The sequence below is a fragment of the Eschrichtius robustus genome, chromosome 4 (assembly GCF_028021215.1).
Source record: "Eschrichtius robustus isolate mEscRob2 chromosome 4, mEscRob2.pri, whole genome shotgun sequence".
Taxonomy (NCBI): domain Eukaryota; kingdom Metazoa; phylum Chordata; class Mammalia; order Artiodactyla; family Eschrichtiidae; genus Eschrichtius; species Eschrichtius robustus.
In genome coordinates this window covers 88205484-88225890 of record NC_090827.1, presented here as the reverse complement: position 1 = coordinate 88225890, position 20407 = coordinate 88205484, and the positions used below count along the sequence as shown (strand labels likewise).

At 39.1% G+C, this 20407-nt stretch overlaps 1 protein-coding gene and 1 pseudogene across 2 annotated transcripts in view; both read right to left on the bottom strand.

The window, feature by feature from the left end:
* RFC1 (replication factor C subunit 1) overlaps nt 1–3152 on the bottom strand; it is a 74924-nt gene extending 71772 nt beyond the window's left edge. For both annotated transcript variants that reach the window (XM_068543092.1, XM_068543094.1), the window contains exon 1: nt 2913–3152. In XM_068543092.1, the coding sequence (XP_068399193.1) occupies nt 2913–2915 (3 nt within the window). In that variant the 5' untranslated portion in view covers nt 2916–3152. The remainder of the gene's footprint in view (nt 1–2912) is intronic.
* Nucleotides 3153–17691: 14539 nt separating this feature from the next.
* On the bottom strand, nt 17692–18799 carry LOC137763786 (bifunctional methylenetetrahydrofolate dehydrogenase/cyclohydrolase, mitochondrial pseudogene; annotated as a pseudogene).
* Between the last annotated feature and the right edge of the window lie 1608 nt (nt 18800–20407).

Here is a 20407-nt window from a genome sequence, read left to right as displayed (position 1 = left end):
CAGGTGCCACAACTACTGAAGCCCGCGCGCCTAGAGCCCGTGCTCCCCCACAAAAGAAGCCACCGCAATGAGAAGCCCGCGCACCGCAACAAAGAGTAACCCCCGCTTGCCGCAACTAGAGAAAGCCCGCGCGCAGCAACGAAAAGCCAACACATTATAAAAGGGTGACAACACTGCCCCGGGAGAGCATTCACATAGTAAACTACAATGTGAAAGGTCTCCCCCAGAATGCTGCAATGAAGCAGCTTAGATGTAGTCAGACTCTCTTTGACAGCTCTTCAAAAAGGCTTTCCCTTATGTCTCATGCATGTTTAATTCAAACTTATGCATATTTTCAATAAATAACTGTGCCAGCCAATGAATTATATATGTTGATTTCTTAAAAACGGCATCTTTCAAGTTTTATTCACATTTTGAGCAAATAATTAAATCCTCGTAGCAATTCAAATCATTTACATGGCTACTGTTTATTCTGTTTATTTTAATTTCATTTAGATTCCTTTAACAGACATTATATTCACGTGGTTCAAAAACTCAAAAGGGTAAAACGTCTCCCTCCCACCCTGCCTCTCAGACACACATCTCCCATCTTTGGAGGCACCAAATGTTATCAGTTAGTTCCTTGTGTATCCTTCACATCTTCAGGTAAAATATGCATATTCTTTTCTCTCCTTTTCTACATAAAGTGGTAGCATACTTTACATATAGTCCTGCACCTTCTTTTTTCACTTATCTTGGCAACTGTTTCACATCAGGGCATAAAGTTTTCTCTTTTTTAGTGGCTGCATAGTATTCCATTTTGTGGATATATATAGTGTTTTATTCCTTTGATAACTTTAATTGGAAAAGATCTGAGAAAAAGATGCAGCTCCAAGGGCAAGAGTTGCTAACCTTGCACCTGTAGAAGGGCTTCAGAAAATATGTGAATCCCCTAAAATGGTATGTATCCATATGTATTTCTGTGGGCAGAAAACTTGCATACCATTCACCACAACATCAAAGAAAGCTGTGACCCAAGCAAAAGTTAAGAACTACTGTACAATATAACTTGTGCATAGGTGTTCAATAAACATAGGTTGAACAGAATTCTGGTCTAGGATTCTGCTAATTTTTGTACTACAAGACAGAAGGACTAAATTAAACACTAATATAATCCAAAACTCTTATGTACTTTATAGAACCTTTTCCCCACTTCTTTTCTGAGAAGGGCTTCATTTTTCATATGCACTATGAACAGGAGTACTCAGAGGGAAAAGAACCAATCATTCAAAGTAAGTGAATAATCAAAAGTTGACTATATAAGCTGTTGTTCACCATAACTGACAACATCAGAGGCATCTTTGATGTCCCTTAAACTCTTTGTAATGTTCCACAGAGTCCTTCCTGAGAAAATTAGATCATTAGTAATGTAGTTGTATATTTCCTACCACATGCCAGGCAACAGAATAGAAGCTTTACATTTATTATCGTGTTTAATCCTCAAGACAATCACTTAAGGCAGCTATATTTCCCCCCTTTTACAAGTAAGGAAACAGAGGATTTAAGAGGTTAAAGTTAAGATATTTACTTAATCAAAACCACTTAACCATTAAATGGCAGAGCAAAACCAAAACATTGCCTCACTCTCACCTTCAAGACTCCAAATCTCATGAACTTTACACAATTACCATAGTGCCTTAAGTCCAAAATGCAATTATGATAATTATAGGGAGGTGGTATAATGTAGTGGTCAGAAAAACCTAGGTTCTAATTCTAGCTCAACCATTTATTAGTCATATCACAAATTGTTCAAACTCTAAAAGTCTCCTTTGCCATCTGTAAAACTGGATTGCTGTGAGGTTTAAATGAAGAAAGGCATGTAAAACAAACAGCCTGCATATCCACCTGAAGAAGATACTTGTTACAAGGTGGCTATTATCATCATTTCATCCTTCTCTGAGAAGAAACACGAAGGGCTGTAAGGTTTCCCAATTTGGCATAAAATTCCACACACACAGCTCAGAATGTTGGCATTGTGACAGACAAATAAGCTGATTGAAGATAAAATGACTGAAAAAATTATGTCTGATTATTAAGTAGATTCTGGCTTAATGGACCATCATAAATTGTCCTTTAAATTAAAATATTTCAAACACATACTTGTATCTATTGCCATTCCAGTGTAAATGTCTGTTTTGACGGCTGCATAATTATTTCACTCTCTATTTAAAGGATTTATGCAGAATTATGCACCGAGGGGTTTTTTTTTAAGATTTTTTTAACATCAGGTGATAAGCGATGACAGCTGTCAAATGTATTACAGCTGTTTCTACCAGGTTTTTTGCTTTGTTTTTTTCCTGGTAAACCGTGTTATCCCTTTGATTTCTATGAACTCATCTAAACAAAATAAAACATCCTTCCCATGCCATCGATTTCAAAACGGCTCTGTGATGAGCATTTCGCAGAGCTGTTAATGATGAAAGTTGAAGGCCTAAGACAACTTTTTCACTAGAAAGGAAAGTCTGTGACATTCTTCTCCTTCGAGACCCAAGGCCTGAAATCAACGCTTTAGGCAGGACTCAAACCGAGGTTCGAGGCAACACTGAACAGGAAAAGCAACTGTACCGCTGAGCCCCCAAAATCACCTTCATTACTCCCTTCCTTTCTCCCTTCCCCCAAGAGTGGAAAAAAGTTAAAACTGCTGCGCAGCACGAATAGCCCTGCGCGCTGGCTGCGGCTGAGAGCTGAAGCCCGCGGTGCAAGGAAAGCTGTGAGACCAGTGCCCAGTTTGTGGCCCCTTTCTTGCCTTCGCTCCCCTCCGAAGCCACGCATCGCGGTCCTCCCCGACCCTCCATGCCAGGAATGCCAGGTCCACGCCCAGCCTGCAAACTCTCCCCAGCCCCCTGGCCGCATAGCCTCCCCCGGGGGCTCACCATTGCAGCCCACGGATGAAGGCGCGGGCGGGCAGGCCGGCCGGCTGGGGAATCCGTTACCGCGGCTCGGGATCCATTCGCGCCAACAACTTCTCCCGCGAAGTGGAAGGAGGTCGAGGCAGCGACGCCCTGTGATGACGTCAGGAGGTGCGCAGCTTCCTGTGGGCCCAGGCCGGGGCCGGGAGGCGGGAGGCGGGAGACGCCACGTGGGCCCAGGTGCAGCCCCCGAGACCCGCGGGCCGCCGCAATCGCGAGGAGAGGCGGGGCCCAGGGCCGCACCCAGATTTGCGTCTTCCGCTTCTCTAGGGGGCTCTCAAGTGGGGAGGTTTCGAGATTGATTTCCCCCGAGGGCGGGCACGTTTAGAGGATGCATTGCTGCTCCTTTAAATGTAGCTTTAAAATGTTTCTATTACCAGCCGCAGTAAGACACCTTTTAGGTGTACGTTTCACATATTACATTTTAATATCTATTCTGAAACAAAAATTTCACCAAACAGTACTTACCCTGATTTTTTTTTTTTTTTAATGTTTGACCAATCGAATTGGTCTTTTCGCCTACTTTTAAATGGAGACCCACAGTTTGAAAACACTTTTAGGACAATTTTATGTTGTATAATTCCAGGGCAAAAAAGACTTTGGTAAAATAGTCATTACTACCCACACCATTTTATAAATGAAAAATATAAGGCCCAAACAAGCTAAGGGTCCTAGCTGGGAATCTAGGCCTCCAAATTCCCAAACCTGCGTGGCTGAGTCCCTCAAAGGGGTGTGTGTGAAACCAAGGCATAAATAAGGTACATCTTCTCCGTAGAAGAACAATGATCCCGAAAGCTTTGGAGTAAACAAGTTTTATATTAATAGATAAGCAATTGAACTGTGGAATAGCATGTGACATTTGCATACAATTTTAAGAGAAAACATGAGGCCTTAAAGAGTTTAATGGGAAGAGCAATATCTCCAGCTTTGGCCCTAGACTTTCAAATACTTAACCACCCACCCCCTGTTCCGTCTTGCATTTTATCACACCCATATCGCTACAGTGAAAGATAGCAAAGACTTCAGGAATAAAACAGAGGCTAAGCATGGAGAGCTCCTATTTATTAACTGCCCACTGTAGTATGTGCCAGGCATGCAGCTATGGACTATCCCAGTTTAACTCATCTAATACCCACAATGACACTGGCTACTATTATTGTCCCCAATTTACAAAGGAGTAAACTATAGCTCATGAACAGGGCCTCATTGCATGGGACTCTCTGAAGCCAATATGCTAGGGTTCCTAGCCCCACCACATGCTAATTGTGTAACCATGGGCAAGTTACTATGCCTCAGTTTCCTCAACTGTAAAACAAGGATAATAGTACTATGTTCTTCATAAGGTTATGAAACTGTTCCTGGCACATAAGCAGATAATAATTTTTTTTTTAAGTCAGCTATTATCATTATTATTACACAAGGCTAGGTATTATCAAGGGAGATGTTTCCAAAAAAGAACTTATCTACACCATAATTTTACTCAGGGAAATACTTGATTGGGGAGGAGGGGAGTCATTAGATCCTTTGAGAAATCAATAAGCTATGAAGCTACTCCCCAGAAAACTGTACATAGCAGACACATCACATAAATTTTTGCCTATAACTTCAGAGAACCTAAACCAATTTACAATGTTCATTGTGTTGTAAATAAGCAAATAAGATGTATATTAAATGTTTTACATATCTTTTACATTATACTACTTTAAACTTTTTCATTCCTTTTTTAGTATTTTGAAGACTTCCTTGAATTCAGGTGAGAATTAAGTCAGAAGACTGTAACTTCCAGAAAGATACTGAACTGAATTTGTTGGATTGTTTTTTTTTTTTCCTCAATAAATTTATTTATTTATTTATTTGTGTATTTGTTTATTTATTTATTTATTTATTTTTGGCTGCGTTGGTCTTTGTTGCTGCACAAGGGTCTTCTCTAGTTGTGGTGAGCGGGGACTACTCTTCACTGCAGTGAATGGGCTTCTCATTGCAGTGGCTTCTCTTGTTGCAGAGCACAGGTTCTAGGCCCACAGGCTTCAGTAGTTGTGGTGCGTGGGCTCTAAAGCACAGGCTCAGTAATTGTGGCACACGGGCTTAGTTGCTCCGTGACATTGGATTGTTTTCTTTAGGAACATTTACTTGGAAATATTCTATCTCAGAAATGTACCAGGACTTCCCTGGTGGTGCAGTGGTTAGGAATCCGCCTGCCAATGCAGGGGACATGGGTTTGAGCCCTGGTCCGGGAGGATCTCACATGCCGCGGAGAGGCTAGGCCTGTGCACCACAACTACTGAGCCCGTGAGCCACAACTACTGAGCCCGCATGCCATAACTGCTGGGGCCCGGGCGCCTGGAGCCCGTGCTCCACGACAGGCGGGGCCGCCGCAGTGAGAGGCCTGCGCACTGCAGCGAGGAGTAGCCCCCACGCGCTGCAACTAGAGAAAGTCCGTGCACAGCAACAGAGACCCAACACAGCCATAAATAAATAAATAAATAAAATAAAATTTTTTTTAAATGTTCCAGATTTAAAATGGCTGTATATGCTTTGAAACTTCTCCCCAAACGTGGGCTGGCCTGTGACTGATTTGATCTAAGAATATGGTGGAAATGATGCTATGACAGTTCCAAATGTAAGCTTTAAGAGGACCAGCAACTCTCATCTTGCTCTCTTGAAGCCCTGAGCCACCATGTAAAGCAGGAGAAGGGGCCAGTTGAGCCCAGGCTTACAGCCATCTCCACCAGGTACCAGGCTTGTAAGTGAAACCATCTTGGACCCACCATACCAGCTACTAGTGGAATTCCACTAAGTGACCCCAGTCAGCACTACGTAGAGCAGAAAAATCACCTAGTCAAGGCTTGCCTAAATTCTCTGACCCACAGTAGTGTGAGCATAATAAAATTATTGTTCTTTTAAGGTACTAAGTTTGGGGTAGATTGTTGTAAAGTAATAGATAAACAGAAATGTTTTAAAGAACCCAAAGTGTAACCAAAAAATAAGCAGGAACAGAATATTCATGCTTATTTTCTCCACTGTGGTGATTTTGATGCATCATTCAACAAATATTTATTGAACATCTACTGTGTGTCAGCACTTTTTTATGTGCATGCTGGGAAACCATAGTAAACAAGACAGACAGTCCGAGCTTCCCTAAAGTTCATATTTCTGAGGAAAAGAGAAAAATAAGTAAGTAGACAAAAATAAATTCTGTACTTTCAGATAAGGGTAAGTGCTATAAAGAAAGGCTTCATGAGACTTTAAGCCAAAAGATTGCTATGATCCCATCATTTTACACTTTGTATTTTATGGCCAAAAAAAGAAAAAAAAAGATTGCTATGTGTTTTGTGGCAAAATATGATTCTCTTTTGTTTCCCATGGCAGAGAAATTTGAAGTGTGCTAAAAAGATTCCCAAACATGATTTTTTTTTAATTTGTCTGTAGGAGAGCAGCAGAGTCTCCTGTTAGGTTTGTTTCTGCATAATAACTGCATCTGGATTTTAACCTTTACAGGGCACCATTCTATAACAGTGTCTAGTTTGAATTTATTCCAGGCAAAAGACCAGCCTGTGTGCCCTTTCCATCTCTATGTGGCCTTTCTTCGACAATGAGAATAAAATGATAATAGGTCATAACTACTCCCATCTCTCAGGGGTTTTTTTTTTTGGCTGCGCCAAGCGGTATTAACTCCCCGACCAGCGATGGAACCTGTGCCCCCTGCAGTGGAAGTGCAGAGTCTTAACCACTGGACCACCAGGGAAGTCCCCCATCTCTCACTATTAACTGAAAGACTACAATAATGCATCTCCAAGAAACTGAGGATACACAAAGGAAGAATACAACAAACTAGGGCTGTTGATTTTTAGATAGTTTTTTTAGAGAGGCCCAGAAAGTCATTTATCAGTGATGTAAAACATTAGCTAACAAAGATTCTTTGCATGTTTTCTTGAAAGTATTTTCATAAAAACTGTCTGCTCATGTTTTCCTTAGTCATGCTTTCCTTAGTTCAGCTCTTCTTGGTATAAATGTTTCTGAAACCAGCTGATGAATAAATAAGACCAATAATTCATTTGTAGAGTAACACTGGTAACAGATAACACAGCAATTGAACAAACACTGCAGTTTCCAGAATTAAGAGCATCTTCAAAAGCCTAAAATATTTTTTTAAACATTTTTTTCTTTTAATAATGGTTTGAGACCTATCACAGAGAAGACCCATTTTAAGGGATATATTATGTATTGGATCTGATCACCTGATGCTCACTGGCCTTCTCTTAATCCTTAAAAGAAAGGGCTTCAAGCAAAACTGTCAACAAAGCCAATTTTGTGAAAGTTAGGGATCTCTTTCCCTCCTCCACTTAGGGATATATCACTGGTAGAAGAATTATTGACATTCCCTGAAGAACTCTTTACCTGAAAAGTTAGAATATTGACAGTGACATCTCTACTAGTATGTTTCTAAACGTGTGAATAGTTGGATTAAGCGAATAATAATTGGTTCTCTTTCCATAACATATACAGGGAGTTAAATCATTGCCCTCCCCAAAATGACTTAAAAGCTGTGTGTTAGAAAGTGCATGACTTGAATTTTGGTCATTCTTTATAATCTAACTACTGCCATATATAAGTGAAAAACAATTGCAAAGGGCAGTATAAATTCTCAGCATTAATGCCTGTGCCTTAGTTAACCTACCTGTGTGATGGGAATAACTCTTTACTTGGAGTCACTTGGAAATGCTTTTCAAGAGCACAATAGTTACATTGTCTTTCACATAGACTTTCATAAATCAGCAGAAATCAATCGAATTTTCACTGTGCAACAACAAATGTGACTTTCTGCCCTCTGGATAAATATTAGCATGTCCTGCTTTGTCAGGGTTTTTTGGAACATTTTCCTTATAGAAAACAATCCGTTAGGCAGCTTGTCCTTTTCTGTGTTTGTGATACCTGCAGAGATCCAGAACAATGATGTTGACCTTGTAATCCATTTATGAACATAATCATTAAGTCATAATCTGTCACCATTAAAGTGGACTTAAGAAATTAGGCACTATGTCATTTATCTTAATTCTTGGATGAATTAAGATTATCATATTAATCATATTAATATGATCAATCATTAATATGATTATGCTTGAGTAATCTAAATTTATATAAACTTGACTGATGATATTTTACAAATAATAAAGTTTGTTACATTAATAAATGTCTCTTCACTTAAGTTAGAAGAAACATTTACATTTAAAAAAGTAAATTTAACAAAAAACATATAACTTTACTATTGACATACACATTTGATTATATATGTAATGTATCTCAAATTGTGAATTAATTCCCTAAAATATTCATTGGCAATTTGAAAGGTGTTTATAGACAGAGTAACAGGAATGCCAACAGTATTTTGTAGCGATGGTAGATTTTACGATTAGGATAATCTTTCATTCTCCAAGTCCTACAAATCAAAGTAATTCTAGAATTTTTTGTTGTTTCATAGGAATAATGTGAGGCATAGCAAATAAAGGAAATTACAATAAGTTATTTGAGAACTGCAGCTATAGTAAGAATGACCACATACTTGGATATTATAGACCTTTAAGACTCTTGAGAATCTGAGCTTCTATAATAAGATACACCTAGAATTGTTATTCATATTTCAACAAAGTTTGCAATAAAAACATTTTTGAACTTCCATGGAAATCTCACGGGTCATCTTTCTCAACATGCAGTTTAAACAGAATTGAATGTAATCACTGTTTATACAGAGTAGTGTATATTAGAGGTAAAAAAAAAAAATCTTGTAAATGAACACAAGTCAGAATAGAAAAGATGCGTGAAAAAGGAATTCCCATAAATTCTCATCTTCCATAAAATATACAGCAAAATCTTATTCATATGAAGTACGATTTATTGCCACAAAAAGGATATAAACAATACTTTTAACATATACATTTAAATTGCTACTTCCTATAGGAAGAGCTAACCTTGCTTTAAGACAAAGTCAGGTGCTTTGGACTCTATATTTTAAAATATTATACCTAGTTTGATGCCTTTATATAAATATTATCATTAGCTCTGGGATGGTGGGAAGCGTTATAACTGGCAAAGTAAATACAGCGTATCACTAATACCTGGGATGCCCTAGACATTTTTCAGGAAATGTTTATTTTAGTCTAAGAGTATGATTTGCAAAAACCTAACATTACTGTATGTTGAAACCATTACTGTAGTTGAATTTCACCTCTTTTCCCTTCTTCCACCATGGGTGCATAATCTAAATCTGATCATGAGAAAACATCAAACAGACCAAAACTGAGAGACCATCTACAAATTAACTGACCAGGATTCAGCAACAGTCATGAAACGTCATGAAAGCAAGGTCATGAAAGATGGAGGAACTGTCACAGATTGGAGAGGACTAAAAGTACACAGTAACTAAATGCAATGTGGCTTCCTGGACAGAGAGGACGTTAGAAGGAAATAAGGTAAAATTTGAATAAGATCCGTACTTTAGTAAATAGTAGCATATCATAGTATCCCAGTTTTGATCATTGCAAGTGATTATAATAAGTTAATATGAAGCAAAACTGAGTGAAGGATGCGTGTGAACTCTCTGTACTCTTTTTGCAACTTTCCTATAACTATTTTTAAGTAAAAAAAAAAAAAAAAAAAAAAAAGATGACCCCAAAGTAGATGGCTGTGCTGTTAAACAAACAGGATTGGAGGTAGGAAACAAGAATTTGGTTTTTGGACATGTTAAATCTGAGATGTCTTTTAGACTTGGAATGAAAGAAATAGTCATGAACAAAGAAATTAGAAAATTTGTATTTATGTCCAAGTAATGTATAACATGGCTATGAAGCTTAATGAAATTTTTAAGAAGATCATTTGTTTAAAAAAAACTTGAAGGTATAATTAATAAATTATTAATAACCTGGAACTTAAATATTTATGATTTCAACAAAACATTTCTTCATGAGAAGTATTTCTTGATGAAATACTTTCTTCACTTTGTTTCAAGGACATCTGTAGTCTCCTAGTTTTCTTCTTTCTTCAGTAGTCAGTCCTCAGACTCTTATGTTCATTGCTCCTAATTTTCTGTCCTTTTAATATTTGATTACCCTAGGGCTTGTTTCTATACTCACTGCCTGGTGATTTCATCCAATCTCATAGACTTACATACTATATAAATACTGACACTTCCAAATTTCTATCAACTGCTGATTTTTCCTGTAAACTTCAGATTTATGTATCCATTTTCCAACTTCACATCTCCACTTGGCTGTCTAATAGACATATCAAAGTTACTCTGTCCAAAACTAAACTCCTAATCTTCCCTCACAAACCTGCATCTCAACTGATAGCATCCTACCATTTGCTCAGGCCAAAAATTTTTGAAGCAATCCTACTTTGTCTCTCTCTGTCTCTCTGTCTCTCTGTCTCTCTCTCTCTGTCTCTCACACACACACACACACACACACACACACACAGACACACAGACACTCATATCCAAGCCATCAGCAAATTCTGTTGGTACTACCTTCACAACATAACCAGAACCTAACAAATCTCACTATGTCTACCAGTACCATGCAGGTCCAAGCCACCATCAGCTCTCACCTGGTTATCGTCTCTTGACTGATTGCCCTGATTCAGCTTTTGTTCCCCTCACAGTACACCCTGAACCCAGCATCCAGACTGATTCTTTTCAAATGTGAGTTAGATCGTGTCACTCTCTGCTGAAAACTCTCTAGTGCTCCTCTTCTCATTAAAGGTATAAGACAAATTCCTCCCTGTTCCCCTGTGCCATCTGGCCCTATTACCTCTCTATACTTACTGCCTACTACTCTCAGTCATTCCACCTCAGCCACACTGACCTCTTCATTATTTCTTGAAGGTGCCAGACATGCTTCTGCTTCAAGGACGTTTCACTCTCTACTCACTCTCTGCCGAGTGCTCTTCCCTCAACTATCTGTACAGTTCACCCCCTCACCACGGCAAAGCCTCTACTCACAATCAAAGATGACCAAACACCAGCACCATGAGTGAGAGTCAGCAAAAAACAACAAAAAACAGATTTAGGTTCCCAATAACTAGCGATTCAGAATACAGCACAGCTATGTATGGAGTATTTACAGACATAATCACAGAGAGGAACATTTCATCTATTGACCAACAGTATAGGAAGCAGAAATCACTCTGGATATTTCATTCAGAAAAGAGTATTGTTTTGGTTTTTTACAGGAATTTAGTACTTAATCTGTTGGAGGGGCAGGGGTTTAAGAAATGAAGCCAGACACCACCACTAGACTTTTGGCTTCATCACTAGACTTTTGGCTTTAAGGTCACACTTGGAAACTGCAACTACTGTTGCTGCTTTCATGACCACTGCCACTGCCAAGGCCTCCCACACTTAGGAATTTGGAGTCAGTCCGGGGAACGTGGAGCTGGCTGCTTCAACTACTAGTGGTACTAGAAGTGGCCCATCAGCTTCTACCACCACAGGAAGCATCACCTCTGTCTCCTTTCGAAAGTTTATATGAAAATGATCCCCAACCTAGAAGTCTAAAACCAGCCAAACAACCAAACAAATGTTTGTGGGAAAAGACATGTAATCCCCCCTCCCGTCCTCCAAAATATATTCCCTCTGTACCTTTTTTCAGGAAACTACTAGAAACTGTGCTTCATCAAAATGAGGGGGCAAACAAAAAAGAAGATATCAGGTAAAGAAAAAGGCAATCCAGCACAGAAAAAGAAAAGGGAGGGGAATCCCCAGGTGTGCCCCAGGTGTAGAGAGAGGGCAAGCTGTCCAGACTGCAGCAGTGTCACTTAGGAGACAGGCATAGCAAGGGCTGTCATCACTGTGCCCTCTGGACAAAGCTACTGGGACATTTACTCCATGACAAGGAAGGGATAAACCAGGAAAAATGAAAGAATGAGATTCATGTAATGGAATCCAAACTAGGAAAAGGTAAAGGAATTCCTAAGTTGTCAGCAAAGGGAAGTCCCAAAATGACAAATAGGCAGAATGGAGCAGGCCCAGAGCATCAGTAGATAGAGGGGAACAAAGGTCTGCAGGAGGAGTAACTCCAAGAAAAAAGATTGAAACTAATAATAGAAGAGATTGACCTTGTACTAAGAGCTATTGGCAGGTGTGGGAACTTGGCAATAGGTACAGACAACTAAGCAAATGAAAAACAAGGCAATTATTAACCGACAAGAAAAACAAAAAGAAAGGGAGAGAACATAATTATAGTATACTACAGTACTCAGCAATGAATAATATTTATGTAAAAAATAATGTAAACTCTAGATATCAATTTAACAAAAAGGTAATTTTTTTAACCAACAGAAAATGGTGATACCAGAAACCTAAATCTTTATCTACCATGAAAGGATATCAATAGATAGTCTAAAATTAATAAATTGAAAGATAGCAGTACCTGAGTATTATGCAAAATACAAATGTGGTGATGTACAAATTCTAGACGAACAGCTACAGAGTTGAAAGTGGGGGAGGGGATGGGGGAGTAAATACCTAATAAAAATAAAAATTAATTTTAAGAAGATCACACATGAAAAACAAAACTATAAAAGGACTAAAAACAATATATAGGAGAATACCTTTACAATTTTGGAGTGGGGACTGCTTTCCTGGCCCAGAAACCCAAAAGGAAATGAATAATTTGATTGTACAAAGTGAAAGCCTTTTGCACACGTAAATATTTTAAAGCAAAGTTCAGTAATATTCTGAAATCGATTGTGGTAATGGTTGCACAACTCTGAATACACTAAAAACTGTTGAATTGTATATTTTTAGTGGATGAATTGTATGGTATGGGGGTTATATCTCAATAAAGCTGTTTTTAAAAAGACTTAGATCGTTGGGAGAAAATATTTGCAACATATACATCAGACAAGGGATTTAATACTTTATATATAATGAGCTTCCTCCTCTAATTCTTTAGAAAAAGAAAAAATCAGAAAGTAAACAAAGGAGATGAAAAGGTAACTCACAGAAGAAGAAATTCAAAGGACCAATAAAAATATGAAACCCAAATGAATACAAAAATGAAATGACATTTTTTACCATATTGACAAAAAAGAGAACTATTGATAATACCCAATACTGAGGAAAATAGGGAAAAATGGCCCTCATGCACTAATGGTAGGAGCTTGAAAGTATCTACTGCCTTTCTGAAGGCAGTTGGGAAATATCCCTGAACATAGAAAATGTACATACTCTTTAACCCAACAATTCCAGTTTTAGCAATCTCTTGTATCTCCCACATATGCAAAGTTATGGATTCAAGGTTATTAATTGCAGAATTGTTTGTAATAGAAAAAATGGAAAAACTTAAATGTTTACCAGTTCATAAATAGTTAAATAAATAAAATATATAGGTGCATATATGCCATGGAATATTATGCATCTATTGGAAACCACTTAGCTAGATTCATGTGTACTGACATAGGAAGAGCTTCAGAATAAATTATTAAGAAAATAGAGGGCTTCCCTGGTGGCGCAGTGGTTGAGAATCCACCTGCCAGTGCAGGGGACTGGGTTCGAGCCCTGGTCGGGGTTAGATCCCACATGCCGCGGAGCAACTAAGCCCGTGCGCCACAACTACTGAGCCTGCGCTCTAGAGCCTGCAGCCACAACTGTTGAAGCCTGCACGCTTTGAGCCCGTGCTCCGCAGCGGGAGAGGCCACCGCAGTGAGAAGCCCGCGCACCACAGCGAAGGGTAGCCCCCGCTCGCTGCAACTAGAGAAAGCACGCGCACAGTAACGAAGACACAACTCAGCCAAAAATAAATAAAAGAAAATAAATAAATTTATTTAAAAGAAAATAGAGCATGTTGTAGTATACTGTGTATGGTGTGTGATCATATTTATGGTTTTTAAAAGTACAAAAAGTGTGTGTGTGTGTGTATGTGTGTGTAAAGATAGACTCCAAATGTTAACAGGGGGGACTTCAGCTTTTTGCTCCATATTCTTTTATTTTTACTCTTTTAAAATCACCTCTTAATAATTTGTTTCTAGTATTTTAAAGAATTTGAATTCTGAAAAGAAACGGAAGTCAGGTGTCTATTCAGATCTTCTGAATCAGTCTCCAGGGGTGGAGATTGAGCATATGTATTTTTTAAAACTCAAGAGGTGATTCTGGGGCTTCCCTGGTGGCGCAGTGGTTGAGAATCTGCCTGCCAATGCAGGGGACACGGGTTCGAGCCCTGGTCTGGGAAGATCCCACATGCCGCGGAGCAACTAAGCCCGTGCGCCACAACTACTGAGCCTGCGCATCTGGAGCCTGTGCTCCGCAACAAGAGGCCGCGACAGTGAGAGGCCCGCGCACCGCGATGAAGAGTGGCCCCCGCTTGCCACAGCTAGAGAAAGCCCTTGCATAGAAACGAAGACCCAACACAGCCATAAATAAATAAATTAATTAATAAATTTTAAAAAAAAAGAGGTGATTCTGATGCATAGCAAAAATTGAGAATGTGGAAAACAGTACAGAAATTCCTCAAAAAATTAAACATAGAATTTCCATATGATCCAGCAGTTCCACTTCTGGGTATACACTCCAAAGAATTGAAAGCACGGACTCTAACAGGTATTTATATACTCATTTCATAGCAGCGTTATTCACAATAAGCAAAAGCTAGAAACAACCCAAATGTTCATCAATGGATGAATGGATAAACAAAATGTGGTATAGCCACACAATGGAATATTATTCAGCCTTAGAAGGGAATTAAATTCTGACACATGTTACAAATGGATGAACCGTTATGAAAACGTAATGCTAAGTGAAATAAGACAAACACAAAAGGACAGGTATAGTGTGATTCTATTTATGTGAGATACCTGGAGAAGTCAAATTCATAGAGATGCAGAAAGTAGATTGTTGATTACTGGAGGCTCAGGGGAGGGGAAAACGGGGGGTTATTGTTGAATGGGTACAGAGTTTCAGTTTGGGAAGATGACCGAATTCTGGAGATGGGTGATGATGATGGTGGCACAACAATGTGAATGCACTTAATGCCACTGAACTGTACATCTAAAAATGGTTAAAATGGTAAATTTCATGTTACATATATTTTACCACAATAAAAATGTTTTTAAAGGCTTGAGAAAAACTACTTTTTCACTTCTTCTTGTGTGATGCATCTCCATTCATTTCTAAAACTTCACCTATTGTTTATATACTGATAATGCCCACATCTATACCTTCAGAAAAAATCTTTCCTCAAACTTTAGTCTCAAATACTACCTGGTCATCAGATATCTCATACCTCAAACTCAAAATGTTTAAAACACCATCTTCTTTCCAAAGTCTTCTGTATTCTGTTTTACCCAGTTGCCCAAATCAGAACTCTGGGTCACCATTGGCTCCTTCTCCTAAACTCAGTCTCAACATCCAATTGATTATTGAGGCCTGTCGATATTATCTTCTAACTAGTTCTTTTTTTTTTTTTTTTTTTTTGGTTGTGTTGGGTCTTCGCGGTTGCGCACGGGCTTTCTCTAGTTGCGGCGAGCGGGGGCTACCCTTCGTTTTGGTGCTCGGGCTTCTCATTGCGGTGGCCTCTCCTGTTGTGGAGCACCGGCTCTAGGCGCGTGGGCTTCAGTAGTTGTGGCACACGGGCTCAGTAGCTGTGGCTCGTGGGCTCTAGAGCACAGGCTCAGTAGTTGTGACACACGGGCCCAGCCGCTCCGCGTCATGTGGGATCTTCCCGGACCAGGGCTCGAACCCGTGTCCCCTGCATTGGCAGGCGGATTCTTAACCACTGCGCCACCAGGGAAGCCCTTCTAACTAGTTCTTGAACTTGTCTGTTTCTCGCCACCTACACTACTACTACCTTTGTTCAAGCCAAATCATTTTTCACTCAGATTAACGGAAGAGCCTCTTAACCAATATCCCTGCCCCCAGGATTACCCAGTCCCTGCCAGAGTGATTCTCCTAGAGTGCAGATCTGATCAGGGCACTCTCCTGTGGCAGAGGATGCTAGCTAAACACCAAAATGTGTGCTCTCCCTTCCACAGCATTGAATATAGAGAATAGATTTTCCAGCCAGCCCTTCCTCTACAGGTGGCCACAAACCTATAAGATTTATGAATACTGTGACATCTTCAGTTTTAAATTCCAGCCTCCAGCAAAGTGCTTGATCCATAGGCGATAGTCAACAAAGATTTGTTGAATGAATAGATGAATGATTAAGTGATGAATTCTGGCCTCTAGTATCTTGGTCCCAAAACGCTCATCTATAAAATAAAGGGCTTACCTAGATGATCTCTAAAGACCCTTCCAGCTGTAAAATTCTGTCATTTGTACAAAGCATTATGAAGTGATGTTTTGAATGTAGAATTCCTAGAGTGTGTATATCTGTCCCACTTACCTGGTACTTGGCAGACGCTATTTATATTCTTAGACATTTTATGGTTTTTATTATGTTTTTTCCTTGACTAAACTGTATACTCTTTGAGGGCAGGGACATATATATAGTTCTCTCCTAGGACCTAAGATGGGTCATTTTATGAGTAAAATATTGAATAAATATTTGATAATTGTTTAGGAAAGATGATGCCCTATCCTGATTCACTAAGTCATGATAAATACTTCATGAATTCATAGTCTGTTTTCATAAATATTTAGAAATTTTTAATCTCAGTATTAAGTCATTGTCATCATAAAATTTCTTCATATGTGTTTTTTTCTTTCATTCTTATTTTTTTCATTCTATACCAGTCAGAGTGTTTTATTTAAAAAAACAAAATGAAGCAAAAAAGTCCTTTAATCAGAAAGTCTGATTAAATTCAGTATTAACTCAAGTTCTCAAAAATCAATCGAGGAAAGCCAACAGGTGCATCAGAGAAAAGCTGGCAGCTGTTGACAGTTCTTTGGTGGAAAAGTAAGTTGCATACTTATACAAGCTGCCCTAATGATCATCAAGCCCAAGTTATGTTGTCCAAATACAGGTTTCAAGATACACTAAAGAAACCATACAGACACCCCCAACAGTATAAAAATTTGACAATGAAGTTGAAGTATGTAGGAAAGTCAAGTATGACAACATACATGAATAATTTATAAAATAAGACTGTCAATCCTAGAAAACTAAAATGGGGAGACCTCAGGAATGGTAACGAACATAAAACGAGGGCTAATGGCAAATGAAACAACCCCAAACATTTTCCCAATGACTAAGCTACAAAATGACAGCTTAAGAGACTATTAACATGTAGTTTTTCTTCTGGCTATCAATCAATACATATATTAAATTAGGGTAATTTTTTTCTACTCAATTACCATCATTTCTTTCTTCTTACCTTTTCCCTAGTTTTCTCTTGCAACATTTTTCCTTTGGCTTGACCAGTGGAACTCAAAAGGTTTGGAACCTAAAGTGAGCATCAACTCATTATTGGAATAGCACTTGGGAAATGCAATCGTAGAAAAGACAAATTTGTGCAGCGTTGGTGGTATAGTGGTGAGCATAGCTGCCCTCCTAAAAAAGACAAATTTTAACTGAAGTGGCTTGACAAAGTTAGGCAGCCATTCTCAATGTGACAGTGTCCGCCTGTTAATCAATAGGTTAATGGCTTCTCTCGGCTGGATCGCATGACCCCGCACGATAGTGGCGTGCTCCCTGGTGGGTAACTGCAGAGCTATGTGTGCAAACACCCGCCCATTTAAGCTTACAAATAAATGCAAAGCATTGTTTTAAACCATTTAAGTAGAATAAATATTGCATTTCTATCGGCCTGGTTTTCCTCGTGAACTAGCTTGGAGTGCTGTGCATGACACAGAAGACACAATAGTTAATTACTTGCTACTCCAAGCTCCTTAGACTTCAGTACTTCCCACTCTTCAAGCCTCAGCACTTTTTTTGCAGCAGTAATGGTATTCTTCATTAGCATTGTCACTGTCATGGGACCAACACCCCCCAGGGACTGGAGTGATGTAACCGGCTTTCTTCCTGACTCCTTCAAAATCCACATCTCCAACCAACTTGGGTTTAGCAGTTATGGGATCTTGAATTCTATTTATTCCCACATCAATGACAGCTGCTCCTTCCTTAATCATATTGGCTGTGATCAGATTTGGAATGCCTGCAGCGGAGACCACAATATCTGCAAGAGCTGTATGTTTCTTCAGCTGCTCCTTGGGAGTGTATGGATGAGAACTTGTGACAGCAGCTTCACCTCCAGGATGTTCGTGCACCCCTTCGGTGTGTAGTAACACTGCAATGGGCATTCCAACATTTTTTAACCTTCCACCCACACCCACATTCTTCCCTAGGGTTGGAATGCCAGTTTGCTTAATTATTTCCTACACACCCCATGGAGTAGCTGGTAACATGGAATTCTGGTCCAAACACATTCGCCCTACGTTAATTACATGAAAGCCATCACCATCTTTGTCTGGAGAAACAGCACTGCAGATCTTTCTCTCATCAATGTGCTCTGGAAGAGGCAGCTGAACAAGGAGGCCATCTACATTATCATCATTATTTAGTTTATTGATTAAATTCAACAGTTCTTCCTCTGAAATTGAAGCTGGTTTCACAATTGTCTCACGGTTGATTCCCACATCAGCAGCTGCTCTGGTTTTGTGGAGGACAGAGGAGTGACTTGTGGAATTCTCGCCAACCAGAACCACGCTCAGGTGCGGCCGTTTGTTGCCTGACGCCACCCACTCTTCCACCTCCTGCTGCACTTCCTGCTTGATCTGCTTGGCAAGTTTCCTCCCAGAAATGACAACAGCTTCATTTCGAACTGCCAAGAGGTGGAAGGGGCGATGGTGGAGGCAACAGCTCTGCACCGGGCTGGAGCAGCAGGGTGGCCAAAGTGGATACGAGGGACGCTGCAGCCATGGCCAGCACCCTCTCTTTCATTCTTTAAAAAAAAAAAAAAAAGCCAAGACATTGAAGCAACCTAAGTGCCCCATCAACAGATGAATGGATAAAGAAGATGTGATATATATATATTCCATTATATATATAATGTATATATTATGTACTATGTAATAGTATGTATAATATATATAGTAATATATACTATAGTATATATATATAATAGAATATTACTCAGCCATAAAAAAAAAGAATGAAACACTACCATTTGCAGAAACATAGACGGACCTAGAGATTATCATGCTAAGTAAAGTAAGTCAGAAAGAGAAAGACAAATACCATATGATATCACTTATTTGTGGAGTCTACACTATGACACAAATGAACTTATTTACAAAACAGAAACAGACTCACAGACATAGAAAACAAACCTATGGTTACCAAAGGGAAAGGGGAAGGGGTGGGATAAATTAGGAGTAAGGGATTAACAGATACATACCACTATATATAAAATAGATAAACAACAAAGATTTACTTTTTAGCACAGGAACTATATTCAATATCTTGTAATATACTATAATGGAAAAGAATTTGAAGCTGTACACCTGAAACTAAGACAATATTGTAAATCAACTGTAGTTAAATAAAAATAAATTTTAAAAAATACTCAGTACACATTTCAAAACTTAGCCTTTTTCAATTAACTTTTTTTAATTAAAAGACTTTTATTGAGCAATTATAGTTTCCATACACTCCTTCACTCCCTCCCCCCACATTTCCCCTATTTTTAACATCTTGCATTAGTGTGGTATATTTGTTACAATTGGTAGGCCAATATTGATATATTACTAACTAAAGTTCATAGTTTACATTAGGGTTCACTCTTTTTTTTAATTAATTAATTTATTTATTTATTTATTTTGGCTGTGTTGGGTCTTCGTTGCTGTATGCGGGCTATCTCTAGTTGTGTTGAGCAGGGGTTAGTCTTCCTTGCAGTGCGCGGTCTTCTCATTGTGGTGGCTTCTCTTGTTGTGAAGCACGGGCTCTAGGCACATGAGCGTAGTTGTGGCACGCAGGCTCAGTAGTTGTGGCTCATGGACTCTAGAGCGCAGGCTCAGTAGTTGTGGCACATGGGCTTAGTTGCTCCGTGTCATGTGGGATCTTCCTGAACCAGGGCTCGAACCCATGTCCCCTGCATTGGCAGGTGGATTCTTAACCACTGTGCCACCAGGGAAGTCCCAGGGTTCACTCTTTGTGTTGTACATGCTAAGGATTTTGATTAATGGGTCCAACATTACACTATCCTACAAAATATTCCTTTCACTGCCCCAAAAATCCCCTGTGATCCATCTATTCATCCCTTCCTCTCCCAGTACTTGGGGACCACTGATCTTTTTACAGCTTAACATATATTATAGTTTGAATCATACAGTATGTAGCCTTTTCAGATTGGTTTCTTTCACTTAGTAATGTACATTTAAGGCTCCTCCATGTCTTTTCCTGGCTTAATACCTCATTTCTTCTTATCACTGAATAATATTCCATTGTATGGATATGACACAGCTTTGTTTATCCACTCACCTATTAAATGACATGTTGGTTGCTTCCAAGTTTTGGCAATTATGAATA